Below are 19,108 nucleotides of genomic sequence, written 5' to 3' on the forward strand. Positions count from 1 at the left end.
AACGGTTATACATTCAATGTCAAAATAAAACTAACACAAAAACAATATAGGTAAATCAAAATTTGAATTGGAAAAAAAAACAGAAACATGAAAAAAAAAATTAAATAGGGGAGTCAAATTTAAAAATCCGATTGTCTATGGTCACAACAGTAAGCAAACATGTGTTAACCGTTGCAGTTATTAAAGTTAAGGAAATCTGTTACTGAGTAGAAACAGTGCTCATTTAAAAACTCAATCAGGTTTTTCTTAAAGACAACTTCGTTATCCGTCAACCTCAGCGATTTCGGCAAACAATTATATATTTTCGGCGCCATTGAAAAGAAACTTTTTTTTGAAAAAGAGCCGATTTACCAGGTACTGGGTGTATTTTGTCACAATTTCGTGCCCCCGTAAGGTGCCTGAACAGATGCATATTGTACTATTATATATTCTGTGGTAATGTTTTAATACTGGCTGTTCTTTTTATTAAAGATTGAATTTTTAAAAGTTCGCTCTTCTGGCTCAGTGATAAGGTTCAATTTACCATGGCAAAAATACGACAGGTCAGTCCCTGTTGGCTGTTACTACAAAGCGAATGTCAGTTGCCAATGTCACTAACGTATTTCCTGAAATATTGCCTGCAATAAGGGCTGTTTTTCTTACAATTTGTAACAAACTATCGCCTTATCGACTTTTGTTCTAAACCCAGTTTGTATGTATATATTACAGGCATCCTTATTTGTGAGAGAGCACCCTGAATATTTTGACGCACATGTGTATTTTTTCTATTATTGTTCCTTTTTTTTTCTTTTTCAATCTTCGTTATTTCCATTAATGTAAAAATAAATTTAAATTATTTGTTGACTGCTAAATTAATTCAATAATTCTAAAATCGTATTGTATTTCAAAATTCCCTTACTATAGACTTTATCATTGTGATATACTTTTAAATTATTTAGGTTTTTAATAGAACTGTTTTTGCATGTTAGCTTTATATTGCATGCCTATCATAGGGTAGAACATAAGGACCTCCTTAAATGTACCACCACACTGACTGTAACAAAACTATGTTCTTGCAATAAATATATTTCTATTTCTATTTCTATGACTGATAATTGATAGGATACCTAAAGCCTTATGCCTTTGCAATAAGGATTACGAATTGCCAGTAATCTGTTTGGACCACGATGATACACTAACACGGCACGCATACGTAATCAACGAACGTAGCTAGAGTTACTAATCAACTAGACTTACGAAAATAAAAGAAACAGCAATATCTTTGGAAATAATAGGCCGATTTAAGAATAAATTCGCTAGACTAACTCTAAATAATAAAAATCTGTTGGGGTGTCTGAGGTTTTCAGTGGTTGGTGTAACACGTTGTATAGTTGTCTGAGTACCTACCCACAACACAAGCCTTCTTGAGCTTGTTACCGTGGGCCTCAGTCAATATGTGTAAGAATGTCCTATAATATTTATTTATTATTTATTTATTAACCAATGGCTCCACAGTGCTCCGAAGGCTCCGCAGACAGAAGGGACAGAGCAACAGAGCCTCCGTTCCGAGTCTTTCCTGTAGGTACAAAGGCTGTCCAATGGGATGCCAAAACTTAATGGAACTAGGCTGCACAGGTTTAGGTAGGTTTTAAACAGAATGGGACTTACCTATTGAGTTTATGGGGTGTGGAAGGATTATTTATTTACTTGTAGGAAGTATGAGTCTACAAAAATAGCAGTTTTGCACTTCACATTCCATAAAGAAACAAAAACAACCGGCAAAGTACAAAAATATAAAGCAACTAAAGTTTTGCAACGTTTACATTACAATTACATAACAGTTGCGACTTACGAATGATAAGAGAGCGATTAAATTTGATAGTCGAGATACATGATTAGGTCTTAGGTCTCTCGCTCTGCATTTTCACAACATTGCCTACCTGCATATACTTCGGTACATACAGGTTGAATTTTTTATAACCGTCAATATTTTGTCGATATGATGGGTTTATGAACCTTAAGATAAGGGTTCTTTTTGTACCTTTTTGGCACGTTTAACATAGAATAGACATTACCCACTTAATTTTATTGTCTCAAAAACACTAACGCGTGGGTAAACACCGCGGTAATGTCACACACGGTGCGAGTAGATTTTGTATCCTAATGTTTTAATAGTTATTTGTTATACAAGGGGGCAAAGTTGTATTTTAACGACGAGTGTGGAATTGAAAAACGAGCAAGTGAAAGGATTCTATAGTTGAACCACGAGCGAAGCGAGTGGTTCGAGAATAGAATCCTGAACTTGCGAGTTTTTTAATACACGAGAAGTAAAATACATTTGCACCCGAGTGTAACACACAACTTTTCCCCTCACTATAGCGAGGAAACTACAACGCAAAAAATGCGTTTATAACTGCTTCCAGTAGTTCCACAGGAGGTAAATCATCTTTATTACTAGATTCACCTACTTTTATAAATTTTAAAGCAGTTAATTTGATTTTATTCAAGGTCAAATTACTTTACCCTCTAGTGGATAAAATGCGTTTTTACCCGCTGGTATTAAAGGACAAAACACGTGTTTCCGAGCTAGTGAGGGGAAAAAATGTTTAATGTTTTGTGTGTGTGTCTGTATCAAAAATGATCACCTCCTTAAACTTAATTATATAAATGATATCCTATACAGTGTACTGTTAGTTACTATATACCTATCCGTTCCATTTTAGTATTCTTCATCGTAGGCTGTCTAATTATCTTTGGGCTATCACCATGTATCACAGCATCTACACATGCTATAGAAACAGACATTTATGAACCAAAAGGGTCAACTGACGACTATGGGAATCATATTATAATAGGTAAGGTACGGTACGGACCCTAAAAATGATTACTTACTTGACTTACTTCTTATTATAGGTAATAGGCTACTAAACTCATATCGAATTTGGCACAATAAATGATTGTCTTCTGTAGTATTTGACATAAAATGACAATATTTATAGATGTTGGGTATTAAAAGCGTAAGGTAACGGCGGCTATCAACGCGGGTATCGAAATCGACGTCCATTACCGCCGCATTTGCAAATACGCATTTTATAGGCAAACCGACCAATTTCTTAAAAAAAGTTACTCACACAAAGGAAGCCTGTTTAGTTGACTAACGCACATATAGGCGATAGAGAGTGTGAATGAAAGAAGACGCTCGCTATTTGACAGTTTTTGCCACGGGGCCGCGAGAAGAGGTTGTGTCATACTGACGTGTGACGCTAAACCTAAGTGAACTCCAATCTCATTTAGTAGTTTACGTAATAATTATGGCAAACAGGTGAAAGTTATGCATTTCAAATTATTATTTATAGTTTTCTACATGACTTCTGAGTACTTTTTACGTATTGTTTAGCCTGGAAATGTGTTTAAAGTGGAAATTAAAAGACAGCGGTGAAAGGCGCCATTTCGTGAGTAGATTCTATTACTGTGGTATACCACGGTAATAGTTAAAGTAGTGATATTAGTTATTTTTGCTTTATTTTAAGTATATGTGATCAGTTATATAATGTCTTACAGTTGTTTCAATCTTGATCTATTCACGCTATCAAAGAACTATTTACGCGGTATGAAAATTATTCAACAAAACCTTAATTTTTAGCAAAAACTTCATGACTGATTTCGTAGTTTCTATGAAAACCGTTAATTTGTCAATTTTTTAAACATTGACATAAAGTCTGATGCTTACTTACCAGTTATGTAAGCTTGGTTTTAATATAAGGTTGCAATATTTTATTTTGATTTGTAATGAAAATACATCTGTATGACTTTGTTTTTATGGGTCGGAATTAGATTTTATAATACTCCAATTTATGCCTATTACCGATGGTACGATCAGATAACCCTCGGTAATAGAATATATTAGAATCTATTACCGATCCATGCAATATTTGTTTGGGTCGGTAATGGGTTCCTATAGAAGTATCTATTACCGAGCGACATATTAGTCTTGTATCAAAATATGACATTTAGTGTACCGTAAGTACAGATTTCTTAGGTGAAACTGAGACTTCTGTGGGTATTCATAAAGGAGGATAGTATAGGTATATGTATTTGTCATAATTTGTATATTCAACCGTCGGTATTAAGCTCCGAATTTTGAGATGGGTTTCTATTTACCGATGGCAGAAAAACACTGTCATTCATACCCTCGGTAATGAAATCTCAATTCGCGTTAATAGAACTGCAACCTGTTCATTACCACGGTAATAGAAAATTTAGGTATGTTGGCTTCAATAATAATTTTATGACATATAATAAACTAAAATGATCCTAAAACTCTTTAAAACTAATAGTTCAATAAATACTCTTCCATAAAAAAAATATTTGTGGTCGTTAATGAGCTTTGATACCCTTAATTTTTTGGTATCTTTTGAAATCTGCTTAAATACCACGTTAATAGGCGCCATTACCTTATGATGACTACGTATTTTCGATTGAAAATGTGTGTAATTTTTTAGTTATTTTAGCCACCGAAAACGATGTCAGCGATGTATACATAGTACTGACTGAGGTACGTTTTTTTCTTAGGCTTTATCTGTCTATACGGAGTTATATATGTCTTTGGTAAAAGTATACTTTAAAAATGTTTTTCGCTGTTTTTAAGTCATAATAAAATAATTATGATAATATTTTATTTCGGTTAATTGGACAGTACTTATTCATATAAGATAGACTTAAAAAAAGGGTCAAGTAGCCTACTATTGTACAAGTAAATCACGCGCCTATTAAATACAGTTAAGCATCGTGTAACGAGGCATAAAATTGCTTTACAAACACATCAGGCGCATAATCGCGATGTTCGATCTACGGATATTTGTGTCATGTCATGAGAATTTACTTTTTACATCGTTAGAAACCAAGCTGACGTTAGTCCTAGGCTGGCATGGAGCTGGCAATTTTCGCGGTGACGTATTTTGCGGCGAAGCGGCTGACGATGCTCACCGCTTTTCTCTGCTGGAAACCAGGTCTCCTCTTTTGTCACATATATCTATACAATATGCCTCATTGATTGACTGAGCATTAGCGGAGGTCTCCGCTTTACCTTGGGATTTGGGATAGTTGGGATAAATGCTTTCGTATCGTCATATTATAGTCCGGATGTTCTCTTCAACATTCTTGTAAAGCATTGAGAAGGTTCGCACCTGTATATCTATCGACAGTTACTTATAGGTAGATGCTTCTGTTCTTTCTTTTGTGTTATGGAAATTGTTGATTTGGCAGAAATTCTGAGGTTGCTGTGACTTAGCAAACTAATTCAGCATTTCTACTACAGGTACAGGAGCTTGAGTCCCACACAAGTCACACAACCTTGAAACCGTTAAAATGAAAAAAAAAAAATGATAATGCTATGTATGCATTATGTTCATATTGGTCATACCAACACTTCGTATGACAATATGATCAATTCAAATACTAAATTAATTTTTACTAAGCAGAAACGTCTACGTTTTATTAAGCGAAAAATTAATTTAGTATGGGTTAGCACATTGTTACTGGTGAATTCTCAATATAACTTGAGACTCCAGTGCCGTTACAAGATGTAATAGTCTGTCGGTAGATGGCGCTAGACGTCACCCCAAGACGTGTGTACAAAAGGAAAGGCATGGAAAGATTTGCGAAGTCCGGCGTGGCTTCCGTAGCTCAATTGGTAAGAGCATTGCACGGATTGCAAAAATGGTGCGGGTTCAAGTCCCGCCGGAAGCGTAAATTTTTCCATTTTTTCCTTTAATAAAAAAATTCAAATACTTCCTGACGAAAGGCCCAAGGCGAAAAATCTCAATTTGTATAACTTACTTTTATAGACGAATTGTCGGTGCTATGGCACGAAGCGGAGCGTCATGGCATGCGGATAAACATCGCCGACTGGCAGCGGCTGCCGGCGTTGGAGCCCTATGGAATACACCGCGAGGGAATGCTGCTGGACTTGACCTGCCCCGGCACACAACTCGTCTTGGACAAGGTTTGTATGTATTCGCATCTGGTGTGCCCTCATTTTTATGGGTGTTCTACGATAAAACCAGTGGCTGGCCCTATGTAGGTACGAGTATGCGAAGGCCTTATAACTATATACTACCAGATACCTATTCGAGGCAGATTTCTAAGTAATATTAATCATACAGGATGTAATTATTATAAGACATTTATGTTATTTCATCGTAGCGGCTAAATATTAGAGTTGATAGAATTTTGATAAAATTCCATAGTTATTCATTGTCGATTTAGTTTAATTGTGGCTAGATTTAGCTTACGGCCTAAGGTGGCCAAGACTGGATATCCGCCACAGGTAGAAGTAAAATTATTGCAACCGGCTGCCATCTAGCAATTATAGGAATTAAGTTCTTCATCTACGACCCATCATATCTTATGTATTTATGCACAGGCATCCGCAACCCGCGCCTTCAACCTTCGTCACTCCTGGCTGCTTCTGTTCGATGCTCCGTTCAACGCAACGGTGATGGAGGCCACACTGGGCATGACGCTAATGCTGGCAGACGCTGACGTGGCGTGGGCGGCCAGCAATCAACTTCTGGATGTTTACCGAATCAAGCATGACCAGCCTCTGGTAGGTGCAAGGTGTCCAAGCAATAAAAGAAATGCCTAAAGTTAATATACGTTTTAGAGAGCCGCACACAGGCAACTTTTAGCAGCGACTTTTTTGTCGCTCACATCATCGGTCTATGGGCTAGTATGAAAGTGCGCACACGAAGCGACGCAACTTTTCATACAAATACGTAAGTCGCCGAGCAACTTTGTCGCCCGTGGGCGCGCACCAATATGTATAGGTACACAAAACCATTTACAATACAAAAATTTTTTATTCCTACTGCTGGCAGATTGCAACGCCTCTGGGTGATGATGCAGCTCGAGCGGTCCTTCCCGCCGCGCCAACCAGAAGGAGACACCTCAACAATATTTATATAAGCGGCTCTGTCATTGTAAGTTACTTCTCTAATTAGATAGGTATTATCTAACACGAAAGATGCTTAGGTTTTTAGCATGGTATTTTTAGTACCTAGTACATACCTAAGTCTTATTGGTTTGGTTACAGATATCGCTTCCCCAGTACTTTAAAGGCTGGAATGACCTGACGACACGGCACATCGATATCGTCCCGAAGGTCACGTATCCGCTCATGATGCTTCTCGCAGAGGACTTGCATTTCAGGTTAGTGTTGCAATTTTAAAAGGGCTGAGAGGTGTGAGTCCCAGCTACCTCCCGCCTGTGGGGACTATGTATAAGTTGGTAACCGCCAACAAAAAAGGATCTGTACTTAATTCAGGTTGTTATACTCGTAAGCTTCTCGAAGAGTTAATCACTTTCATGACTTTAAGCAGATGTTTTCCAAAGTAAAGTCGTCCTACTGTATTGCCTAATGTATTGTCATGTGCAGGTATAACCTGAAGCAAGTGGAGTGGTACGGTGAGAATCGCAACGGATCATTCGACGGCTTGGCGGGGCAGATACAGAGGAACGAGATCGAAGTCGGCATCACCTCTCTGTTCATGCGTGATGATCGTATACAAGTTATGCATTTCTTTTCCGAGACTTTCGAGCTCAGGTCATTGTCATTCGTTCTCTAATATAAGGATCCATCCATTGCGAATACTAGGTATATGTCTGATGACACTACCTATTGTAACCAGAAGTCTCTAAATCTTTTTACCTGAGGGCCAAGTTTTTTCTGCGGCTCAAATAAGGGTGATCTTGCTAGTGGAATTAGTTTGACTGACTGTTTATTATTAAGTAAAACTTATCATTAATACTGTTGCTATCATTCATGAAAATACGTGCATAGCACCTTTACGCTGATTACAACCGCAGGGGAGCGTTCATATTCCGGCAGCCGGCCATGTCGTCAGTGTCCAACGTGTTCCTCCTGCCGTTCAGCCGCGGCGTTTGGCTGGCCACGGGGTTGGTGCTAGCACTGGCCGCAGTGCTGCTGGCGCTGATCGCCCGCCGGCAGCAGCTGCGAGCTGTGGACGAGGCCATGGAGCGGCTCTCGTTTGGAGAATCGGTCATTTTTAGCGTTGGCACTGTGTGCCAGCAAGGTAGGTTATTTATATTATTAAATTAAAATGTCTTTTTGCCGACATACAACACTTACGACATCCGATGGTATGTGGTATGTGTGTGGTGTGATGGTTGCTCCAAAGAGAAATGCGCGATATTTCTCCATGTTATAGGAAAGTTTGGCCGAGAGATACTACAAGAATTTGAAGTAGATGACAAGTCCGATTATGACAAGCTAGTAAAGGCTTTTACAGAACGCTTTGACCCAAAGAAGAACGTTAACTTTGAACGGCATACGTTTTTTGAGACTTATCAAATAAACGATTCCTTTGATAAATATTTGAGCGACTTAAAAATTAAAAGTAAAAGTTGTGAATTTAGTACTCTCAAAGATAGCCTACTTTTAACGCAGATAATAAGAGGCCTAAAGGACAGCCACATGCGTGAAAAATTACTGTCTAAGTCTTCATTAAATCTGGAACAGGCCGTAGTATATTGTCGCGCGGCTGAGCGAGCCAGCATGCAAGCAGCAGCGTGTCGGAGTGCAAACACAGAACAAGCCTCCCCTGCATTAGAAGAACTGGCGCGTGGACGCGGCGCTCCGGGAGGTAGAGGCTACGGCTTCGGGACGAGAATGCGTGGTGGTGGAATGAGAGGACGCGGAGGTCACGGCGGATTCACGCGCGCTACGTCTGCCGGCCGAGGCCGTCGCGAATCTGAGTGTGGCAAGTGCGGGGGATGGCACGCCGCTAATGACACTTGTCCAGCATATAATGTTACGTGTTTCAGGTGTGAGCGAGTTGGACATTTTGCTAAGACTTGCCGCGAGAGGTTGATAAGAGAGGTTGCGATTGATGGAAAAGACGGTGAGGAATATTCAAATAACGAGGGTGAGTTTTTACTTGAGAACATTTACATTAACGTGATGGACAGTGATGATTTACCATGGTTCGAAAACATTTTAATTAATAATGTGCCAGTAAAGTTTAAATTAGATTGCGGTGCTGACGCATCTGTAATGTCATTGAAGTGTTTTAAACAGGCGGGCTTTGACACACGTATAATGCGTAAAAATAATTCAGTGCTTAGAGAAATCAGTCATAATCGTCTGCCTGTTGTAGGATATTTCATGGCAGATATGAAATGCAAACTACATACCTGTGTGCATAAGGTGTATGTTCTAGACATGGAGTGTAATAATCTTTTGGGGCGGAAGGCATGCACTGACCTGCAACTCATTAAAAGAGTTGATGAATTGCATATAGATGACTCAATTTATGATGGTATAGGCTGCCTGCCTTCCGTTGTCAAAATTTCTATTGACGAAACAGTACCACCTGTCATTTCGGCTTCCAGGAGAATACCGTTGTGTCTACAACCTCGTCTGAAAAAAGAACTGGACGAAATGGTAAAGTTGAATATCATTAAACGTGAAGAGGGACCCACGGATTGGGTATCGCCTATAGTTATTGTGGAGAAACCAGACAAGAAGTTACGTATTTGCCTTGATCCTTTGCATTTGAATAAAGCTGTACGCAGAAGCCACTTTCAACTGCCAACACTGGATGAGGTCGCGAGTGAAATGGATGGTGCCAAATACTTTTCTAAGCTTGATGCTTGTAAAGGGTTTTGGATGCTGAAGCTGGATGAGGCTAGTTCGAAGTTCTGCACATTTGCGACACCTTTCGGCAGATATCGCTTCCTCAGAATGCCCTTTGGAATAAATTGCGCGCCAGAAATATTTCACAATGAAATGGTCAAAATTTTTAAGACAGAAGGAGTAGCTGTCTATATTGATGACTTGATAGTGTTTGGTCGTACAAAAAGTGAACACGATGCGAGGTTGCAAGAAGTGTTCAATAGAGCCAAGATAAATGGTGTGAAATTCAATAAAGCGAAGTGTGTTTTCAACACCAAAGAAGTTCAATATCTCGGTCATATATTTAGTGCAGAAGGAATGCGTCCTGACCTAAAGCGAGTTAAAGCAATAAGTGACATGCCTGCACCTTTAAACAGAAAAGAGCTAGAACGATTCTTGGGCGTAACAAACTACTTATCTCGCTTTATTCCAAATTATTCAAACGTCGCTGCTCCACTACGTGATTTATTGAAAAAAGATTGTGAGTTCCAATGGAGTTCGGAACATAAACGAATTTTCGATGAGATGAAGAATAAAATTTGCTCTGCACCAGTACTCAGATTTTATTCTCCAGGCGATGAAGTGACAGTCTCAGTTGATGCGAGTTCGCGTGGTCTGGGGGCTGTTTTATTACAACAAGGGCGGCCTGTAGCCTACGCAGCGCGAACACTCACGCCAGCCGAATCGCGTTGGGCTCAGATTGAGAAGGAACTTCTGGCGATTGTGTTCGGGTGCACGCGTTTTCATCAGTACATTTACGGCCATAATAAAGTTAGTATTGAGACAGACCACAAACCCCTAGAGTCAATATTTAAAAAACCACTGAACAGTACCCCGGTTAGACTGCAGCGCATGCTAATGAAACTTCACGGCTATGATTTCCAAATTCATTACAAGCCCGGAAAGCTTTTGTACCTAGCGGATACGTTGTCTCGTGCTCCGTCAGAACGGGGTTCGAATGAAGACGTGCATGCAGATGTCACAATACACGTGAACAATTTAATTGAGTGTCTTAACGTGTCAAAAGATAAGATTAGTAAAATCAGAGAAGCGACTAACAAAGATGAAGTTTTGCAGCGCTTAAAAGATTATTACTTCAATGGGTGGCCAAATAATAAAAATAAAACTAATGTTATCACTGGGCCATATTGGACTTTTCAAAACGAGATTCACGTCATTGACGGAATAGTATTTCGGAATCAGCAAATCGTTATTCCCGAAATACTACGGAAAGAAATACTTTCCATCATACATGAAGGACATTTGGGAATAGAAAAGTGCAAACAGCGTGCTAAAGAGTTAGTTTGGTGGCCGGGCATGGGCGCTGACATAGAGCAGATGGTACAGCGCTGTGAGCTTTGCCAGCGACATCGTGCGGCGCAGCCTCGTGAGCCGTTGTGCCCCCATCCCGTGCCGAGCTTGCCATGGCAAGTGGTCGCTGCTGACCTTTTCGAGTTCCAACAAAAACATTATTTACTGGTCGTAGACTATTACTCGAAATTTATCGAAGTGGCGTCCTTGAATAGCTTAACAAGTGGAACTATAATTAATCAGCTGAAAAACTTTTTTGGGCGGTTTGGAATACCACAGAAGGTAGTGTCTGATAATGGCCCCCAATTTTCTGCGCAAGAATTTAGTAACTTTGCTGGACACTATGGATTCGAACATGTGACGAGTTCGCCGCTGTACGCTAGGTCTAACGGATTGGTTGAACGCAATGTACAAACGGTAAAAAAACTGTTTACCAAGGCACAAGAGGATCACACTGATTGGCAGTTGGCGTTGCTTAATTTCAGAAACACTCCAATATCTGGAGAGCAGTATTCGCCAGCACAGCTGTTGATGGGTCGCAGGCTCAGAACACGACTTCCAGGTACAGACGATAGCTTAAAACCGGAAACAGTAGATCATGCTACAATTAAAAAAATACGGCAACAAAAAACTACTAAAATCAAGGAATATTACGATCGTGGTACCAGGAGCCTTCCCCAGCTCAGACCAGATGAGTCCGTGCGCATGCGTGACAACAAAGTCTGGGTTCCCGCCAAAGTCGTAGGAGTTGCTCGCGGAGACCGTTCTTACTGGCTTACCACAGAAAACGGTCGAACATATCGGAGAAATCGAGCTCAAATCTTACAGCGGAACGAAGGTGCGTCTACAGCAACTCCCACTACAGTACCGATAGTCACTCAAAGGTATAGTGATCTAGATTTTGTTCTTACAGACTCAGACGAGGAGTACGAAGACGCAACACCTAAAAGTCCAGTTCCTAGATCACCCCAGGGTGAACGCGAACCAGGTGGTAGTGGTATCGTCACTAGAAGTGGAAGACAAGTTCGTCCGCCACAAAGATTTAGTTTTGACTAATTTTCGATTCAATGTGAATTATTTTTACTGACAGGAGATATATAATGTTATGTTGTATTTTGTATTTTACTAAGTATGAAAGAAGATGTTATGTTGTATTTTTTATAATGTTTGTATTTTCTTGTTTAATGTTGTTCTTGTACTTGTTACTTAATTCGTTATAAGAAGGAAGATGTAGTAGTATTGAACCTATTTGAATAAATGCTTTTGACGTACGACATGACAATGGTAAGTCCCGTTTTAATTTAATAATATGAGTGAAGATCGTGTTAGTTTAAATTAATATATATTAGGTTATTTATGACGATGATTTGATTACCTGAAGGTTACCTATTGCAAACTTGTCCCTTGCTAATGCTAACCAAATACGTAATCACAGTGAAATTGGAATCTAGTGATTGGTGGTTATAATCAATTTAATTTTTGTCCAGGGTTTCACGTGGTTCCAGACCTGGTCTCCGCGCGCATAGTGATGCTCTGCTCGCTTATGCTAGCCTTGTTCGCGTTTACGGCATACTCCGCCAAGATCGTGGCTATTTTGCAGACACCCAGTGATGCCATACGCACCATTGAGGACCTCACGCGCTCGCCCATGACTCTTGGCGTCCAAGAGACCACGTACAAGAGGACTTACTTTGCTGTACGAGGTTTTATACCTTTTTCCCATCACTAACTCGGAAACACGTGTTTTGTCCTTCAATACCAGCGGGTAAAAACGCATTTTATCCACTAGTGGGTAAAGTAATTTGACCTTGAATAAAGTCAAATTAACTGCTTTAAAATTGATAAAAGTAGGTGAATCTAGTAATAAAGACGATTTACCACCTGTGGAACTACTGAAGCAGTGATAAACGCATTTTTTGCGTTCTAGTTTCCTCGCTATAGTGATGGGAAAAGTTTCAAATGTATTTTACTTCTCGTGTGTTAAAAAACTCGCAAGTTCAGGATTCTATTCTCGAACCACTCGCTTCGCTCGTGGTTCAACTATAGAATCCTTTCACTTGCTCGTTTTTCAATTCCACACTCGGCGTTAAAATACAACTTTGCCCCCTTCTATAACAAATAACTATTGTTTACAGCGTGGATTATTAATATTTTGCCAAAAGTATTTCAAATGTGTTGGTGTTTGCAGGAGAGCACTCAACCGGCAACACAGAAGCTTTACCGACAAAAACTGCTGCCGCTCGGTGACCGAGCATATCTTAGTGTTGTGGATGGTGTAGCCCGCTTACGCACTGGTCTTTTCGCCTTCCAGGTCTGAATAGATTCGTTAATGCCTTGTGTTTTGAAATAAAATAGCATTTTGCGTGCTGACACCACCTAGTGGTATATTTTTGGTAACAGTAGACAGTGGTTATAAAATGTACCTAATGGAATCTTAGCACACAATGGAGGAGACAATACTAAATAAACTAAGAAGTTTTCCCAAGACATCTTATGTCTAGTAAAATCATTGAAGACCAGTTTTTTCCTGTATGATTTCAGGTAGAAGAGCCATCCGGGTACAATATCATCAGCAAAACGTTCACGGAGCGCGAGAAGTGCGGCCTCACGCAGATTCAGGCCTTCAAGCTGCCTATGGTGGCTGTGCCAATGCGAAAACATTCTGGATACAAGGAGCTATTCGCCAGCAGGCAGGAAACTTACGCAATAACTAGCATTGTTGACACTTAATTGACACTATTAATTGAACTGAACCTTATTGCAAAGATTTAAAAAAAAATAATACTAATGGCCAGATAGAGGTTAGAGAGTCCGACGATACGATCAGTAATCACCTGATGCATTAAATGGAGAACGAGGTGTCACAATAGCGTTTCTTGAGCGTAGCGTTTAGTCAACTCTATGGATGCTGCTCGGGGCCTCGTCATTGTCCTCGTATAGCGTTTCATAGTGCTGAACAGACGACGATGCTCAGAAGACGCTACATAGTATGGGTATGACTGTGCAGTTGATGATTTGTTGATGTGTTCTGACTTGTGTTTGTAGGATGCGATGGCAGCGCGAAACAGGGCTGCTGGACCGTACACGAAAGCTATGGCTAGCGCTTAAACCACGATGCGACGCTGCCTCGGGTGGCTTCGTCAGCGTCGGCATCATCGATGTCTTACCTGCTCTACATGTACGCTGAATAAAATACCCTCGTTTAAGCTCCTTAATCCCTTAAAAACTTATCAGACTAGATTAATCTGCTTCAGTTTACCTTAATGTGCTCTTTCGGCACAAAATGATTTTTCCAATTTCCGTCCGTAGCGTTCATTAGATTCCCACGGTCGTCGGTACGAGTTGGGGTCCAGACAACGAGGTCTATAGGGTCATTTCTCAAAATTTTGCCACCCCCACCTGTCAGTACGTTTATGTTAGAACTTTTTTTTAGTATACAATATCTTCATAAATAAATTATCAATACATATTAAAAGACAGTTTTTACATAGAGTCCTGATGCTTTGAAATCGATTTATTTTATATTAATGAAATAAATAATAATTGTAACTAAGTTTTGTCGTTCACCTTCCGGATCCCAACGCGGAGTACTCATGTTTCGAGTTGTTAAAAGTACACAAATTATTAACTTTACTTACCTTTATTGCTGTATTTTATTTGCATATAATATCCTTAACTTTTAAAACTAGAGTATCTGATAGTAATATTACACTTATGTTCCAAGTTATTTGACTTTAAAGTTTGTCCACGGCCGTTTTTGTCGTTGACCTGTCGAGACAAACTCGCAAGCACTGTGCGATCCCTACTCCACCTCTGCCGCCCCACCCCACATGAATCGAAGCCGCCAGTATCGGCCATCACCTGTAAGCAACGGCACGTGCTCACTACGCCTTGATTAGAAAATAGAAATTTTTAATTACCTCGAACGGGAGTTTGTAACGGGTAAGTAGTCGTTATTCTGTCAATCATAAACTGGTTATTGTTTGAGATAATGCATTAACTGTAACATATGTTTCGTATTTTGTTGCTTATTTTTAGGCGCCTGAATATTTAATTCGTTTGGCAAATACTTTTTGAGTTTTGGCGAAATAACTGGCATTTTGTCGGTCACCTGTGCATCGTTCACCTGGCTAAAATAGGCAAGTGAACGACATTTTGGGACAGGGTGATGACAATAATGATAAATTTACCAATCGTAATAATACTTTTTTACACCTTCAATATTTGTTTTCTGCGTTAAATGAGAAAAGTATTACTGTTATATCGGTTTATGCTGCATTTCTCAAAGGATTGTTGCTTTTTTGTGGTGTGTGTCCTTCACCTGTGCGATAAAGCCAGGTGAACGACTCAGTGACAGAAATCCGACACGTCGATCACTTGTCATAAGCCAGATGAACCATTTGGGCGGCGGTTAAAAACTATTATAATGCTGATGGGCAGGTGAATGACGTCCATATCAGGTGAATGACCACCAAACTACAGGTGATCGACTACGGACGCAGGTTAGCGACGCTTGTCGTTAACTTGTCAAATGTGTCATACAAATTTGTATTAATTTGTCGTTAACCTGCTGCTGTTGTCGATAACCTGTGTATATTTATCCTTCACCTGATCATAATGTCGTTCACCTGAATTTTAATCGATTATAACTTCTAAAATAATTAATTGATATCGGTGCCTTTGACATTTTTGAAATGTTTGAGACGCATTCAAACGATCCCTACAATTTTTTTTTAAAATGCGACATTTAAAAAAAGCAAATCTTTCACCTGTCAGTGCCAAAATTTTGAGAAATGGCCAGTTTCAATTTTCAACACGATCTAAACGATCTTTACAGTTAGTCCGGTGGTCATCTACATAGGTTTAGTAATCGCGTTCTTGTCCTAAATATTTCATTATGACCACTATTTTAGGCGCGTCAGCAACTCTGTCGACTTCTCAGAACGATATAAAACTTGCATTGATCAAATAAGTTTTTTTCTGTGTTATTTTATAGGTGCTGATCGCGGGTATGGCAGCTTCGCTGTTCTTCTTGGCTATCGAGCGCAGTATGGCGCGTTTTCACCGTTATGTACCTACCTGCAAATCATTTGACGTGCCGTGCAGACAACAGTTACAGCGAACCGTAGAGGCGTAGACGTCGCTAATATTTCACTTACTGCTACGTTTCGTGCCTAGCTATTTATGCCATTTCGACATGCCATTATTATAATAAAAGGCAATATTCAAGGACGTTATCTGCACATATGTAACTCATACAGAACCCAAAACAATCATAAATGGGATACGACGATGCAATGGAATAAACAATCACCCGTTGGAGATTTTTACACAGAAGGAAACATACATTGAAGTGTAAAAAAATATAAAATATCATATTTTATATTCAGCAGTGGGAAATATCTTATTTTATGATTTATTATTTTTTTCATAGCCAGGAATCCTATCCAGAAAATATTGCCAGTTATAAAAACTACAACCTGTATTAGGGCTAAAATGTACCGTACTGTAATACTTTATGCGAATAGGTGATTTGCAATTTGTGTCTATTTAAAAATATTATCTATTTTTCGCACTTTACATACCTAATTTAGATTTTATTGACTTAGTTGTATAACAAAAATTTTAAAGAATTTTGAACAATAGTTTTATTTTCCATATTTTAATGTTTTAAAAATCGAACTTATTCGGGCGTTTCACAAAACATGATTCTCGCTAATCATGGTGTCGTGGCCGTTTTGCTCACAATTGACGGAACTCTTCTTCAAACCTCCATCCCACCATCTAATAAAAAGTCCGTGACACAATTAAAGTCCGTGAGTGTACCCTACTTTTCCCCTTAGATTTGATTTATTTTTATATATATCATAGAGTAGTCAAAAATAACAGACACGTATTTTTTATAGCGGCCCAAACTCATCCGGTTGGGAGAAATTTGTTCTTCACAATCCTGAAAAGTGACAAACCTAACCCTCTAATTTTTTCAGGAAGATTTGTTCAATCATATTGATTGTGTTTTGTCACTTTTCAGGATTTTGAAGGACAATTTCTCCCAACTGAGTGTTCCTGTTCTGAATAAAAATGCATACTATTCTTACAAAAATACCAAAGTGTGTGCCGTTCAGATTTGAGGAGTTCCTTCCTGATCATCATCAGAAGTTCCACTGCACCAAATGTCACTGTACTAAACGTAAATGCATGATGTTCTTATAAAAATACCAAAGTCACTATACTTAAGAGTGCCGTTCAGATTTTAGGAGTTCCGTTCTGATCATCATCAGCAGTTCCACTGCACCAACCACTAATGATGAAAATGGGACCAATCTGTATGTATATATACATTCAATCAAAAATAAATATTTTCACAATCGGTCCACTAATGAGGGAGATATCGGATAGTGGTGGTGCGTCTTCATTCGACACCCCTGGTGGGGGTGTGAGTGTGCCCCTTCCGCGCTGGGCGCTGTGGGGGCTATGTCGGGGCGCGCCCCATCCATGTGGGGCGGTCTGACGCCGTCATTTTGTGGACGGCTTGGCGATCCGGTGATTGCTAGCCCTACTGCTACCGGCCGTTATTCAACCCCGCGACCCCTAGCCACGGTGATACCGTTTGAGCGGGGCCGGGTTTCGGGGCCGCAGTGAAGGCGACCGGCAGCTCGGGCTAGCGTGGGCATGGTGGTGGTGTTGGTGATGTTCAGTGTGGTGTGGGGGTGTTGTCCTCTTCTTCTTCTCCCGTGTCGATGTATAGTAGAGCTCGGGGCAGGTCCCGAGCTTTGCGCTTGTTCGGCGGCCGTGTGTAGTGGGGCGCGATCCCTCGGAGGTGCTCGAAGTTAGAGTTGTCCGCGCGGTCAAACATGACCCGCGCGAGACGCACGATGAACTGCTCCAGGCTTCGGATCGGATAACAAACATTAAAAAAAAACCGGCTAAGTGCGTGTCGGGCCACGCTCAGTGTAGGGTTCCGTAGTTTTCCGTATTTTTCTCAAAAACTACTGAACCTATTAAGTTCAAAACAATTTTCCTAGAAAGTTTTTACAAAGTTCTACTTTTGTGATTTTATTCATATTTTTGAAATTTTCATTCATATTTTTTAAACATATTTCCGGGTCAAAAGTTAGAGGGGGGCCACGCTCAGTGTACCGTAGTTTTCACTTTTTTTCTCAAAAACTACTGAACCTATCAAGTTCAAAACAATTTTCCTAGAAAGTCTTTATAAAGTTCTACGATTATTTCCAAAATATTAATATTATCAAAATATTAATATCTTAAAAAACCTGCGAGTCGGACTCGCCCACCGAGGGTTCCGTACCTACAAAACTATTAGGTACTTTTACGTTACTCACATAAGTCTAAAGACTGGGCTAGGCTAGAAGTATATTATAGGTTCTCTAATGAGCATAATTGTGTTTAGCGCCACCTCTCGACGAATTCGCGAACTAATTAGCACAGCTTGCGTGAGGTCTTTTATAATGTTAACCAAATTCAACATTTTTTATTTTATTTTAAAGTAGGTGTTTTATGTAAAATTTCGTAGCTATAAATTTTAACACCTTTATTCATAAACGTACACTAAAGTTATCCAGCCGATAAAGTTCGTTTATCCCTTTCTATCACACCAATACGTCGGAAAGGGACAACCGAACTTTATCGGCTTGATAACTTAGTGTACGTTTATGAATAACGGGGTGAGTATTACCGTACTGTAAAAATGTAATGTATAGTTGTATACGGATTAATGAATTTAATATAGATAGGTAATTATTGATATGTGGCAAAACGAAGGAAATTGTTTACACCTTCGCAATAAGTATCTAATGATATTTTTTTAATTTACCATGTTACTTCACGTACCTACTTAGGTACTTATTTTAAAAACTCTGAAAATGTCTATTGAGTTTCTGTCGCAGACCACCATGTGGCTTCTGCATATTCTGCGCTTTGATAGAGTTGCCATAGTAGGTATGTATACCTATATTGTATAATAGGCAATAAGAGGCAAAAAACATATTGTGCTAAATAAAATATTTAAAATACCTACAGTTATTTCCGAAACGTGTGAATTCATGTCAATACTTTCTTTTATCAGTATTACACGGAGTAGGTAAACGTTTCGTGGCAGCGGCA

The 19,108-nt window shown here is 39.5% G+C and overlaps 3 protein-coding genes across 5 annotated transcripts in view; 2 read left to right on the plus strand and 1 right to left on the minus strand.

Annotated features, from left to right (window-relative positions):
• The window catches only part of LOC125242253 (solute carrier family 52, riboflavin transporter, member 3), a 29,835-nt gene extending 28,114 nt beyond the window's left edge, over window positions 1–1,721 (minus strand). The window contains exon 1 of the mRNA XM_048151037.1: window positions 1,648–1,721. The gene's annotated coding sequence lies outside the window, so the exon portion shown is untranslated. The remainder of the gene's footprint in view (window positions 1–1,647) is intronic.
• Window positions 1–16,417, plus strand: part of LOC125242227 (glutamate receptor ionotropic, delta-1-like) — a 36,088-nt gene extending 19,671 nt beyond the window's left edge. The window contains exons 2-12 of one of the 2 annotated variants that reach the window (XM_048150964.1): window positions 5,826–5,983; window positions 6,404–6,586; window positions 6,858–6,959; window positions 7,073–7,188; window positions 7,415–7,582; window positions 7,846–8,072; window positions 12,472–12,680; window positions 13,173–13,295; window positions 13,526–13,674; window positions 14,030–14,162; window positions 15,981–16,417. In XM_048150964.1, the coding sequence (XP_048006921.1) occupies window positions 5,826–5,983; window positions 6,404–6,586; window positions 6,858–6,959; window positions 7,073–7,188; window positions 7,415–7,582; window positions 7,846–8,072; window positions 12,472–12,680; window positions 13,173–13,295; window positions 13,526–13,674; window positions 14,030–14,162; window positions 15,981–16,121 (1,709 nt within the window). In that variant the 3' untranslated portion in view covers window positions 16,122–16,417. Of the gene's footprint in view, window positions 1–5,825; window positions 5,988–6,403; window positions 6,587–6,857; window positions 6,960–7,072; window positions 7,189–7,414; window positions 7,583–7,845; window positions 8,073–12,471; window positions 12,681–13,172; window positions 13,296–13,525; window positions 13,675–14,029; window positions 14,163–15,980 lie in introns of those variants that run through there. The other variant, XM_048150972.1, reaches the window with a different exon arrangement.
• Window positions 8,461–12,222, plus strand: LOC125242242 (uncharacterized protein K02A2.6-like). Of its 2 annotated transcripts, none has more exons than XM_048150991.1 (2): window positions 8,461–8,924; window positions 11,898–12,222. In XM_048150991.1, exons 1-2 carry the CDS (start codon window positions 8,474–8,476, stop codon window positions 12,038–12,040), a joined length of 594 nt encoding a protein of 197 aa, XP_048006948.1. In that variant the 5' UTR covers window positions 8,461–8,473; the 3' UTR covers window positions 12,041–12,222. The 2 variants fall into 2 exon arrangements, with proteins under 2 accessions (XP_048006948.1, XP_048006941.1); XM_048150984.1 differs by lacking the exon at window positions 8,461–8,924 and adding an exon at window positions 10,490–11,822.
• Window positions 16,418–19,108: the final 2,691 nt, after the last annotated feature.

This window comes from Leguminivora glycinivorella, chromosome 1 (genome assembly GCF_023078275.1).
Source record: "Leguminivora glycinivorella isolate SPB_JAAS2020 chromosome 1, LegGlyc_1.1, whole genome shotgun sequence".
Taxonomy (NCBI): domain Eukaryota; kingdom Metazoa; phylum Arthropoda; class Insecta; order Lepidoptera; family Tortricidae; genus Leguminivora; species Leguminivora glycinivorella.

Coding starts and splice junctions, on each gene's coding strand:
- LOC125242242 (XM_048150984.1), top strand. CDS start 10,526: ATGCTAATGAAACTTCACGGCTATGATTTCCAAATTCATTACAAGCCC. Junction 11,823..11,897: donor AATCTTACAGCGGAACGAAG/GTGCGTCTACAG, acceptor TTGTTCTTACAG/ACTCAGACGAGGAGTACGAA.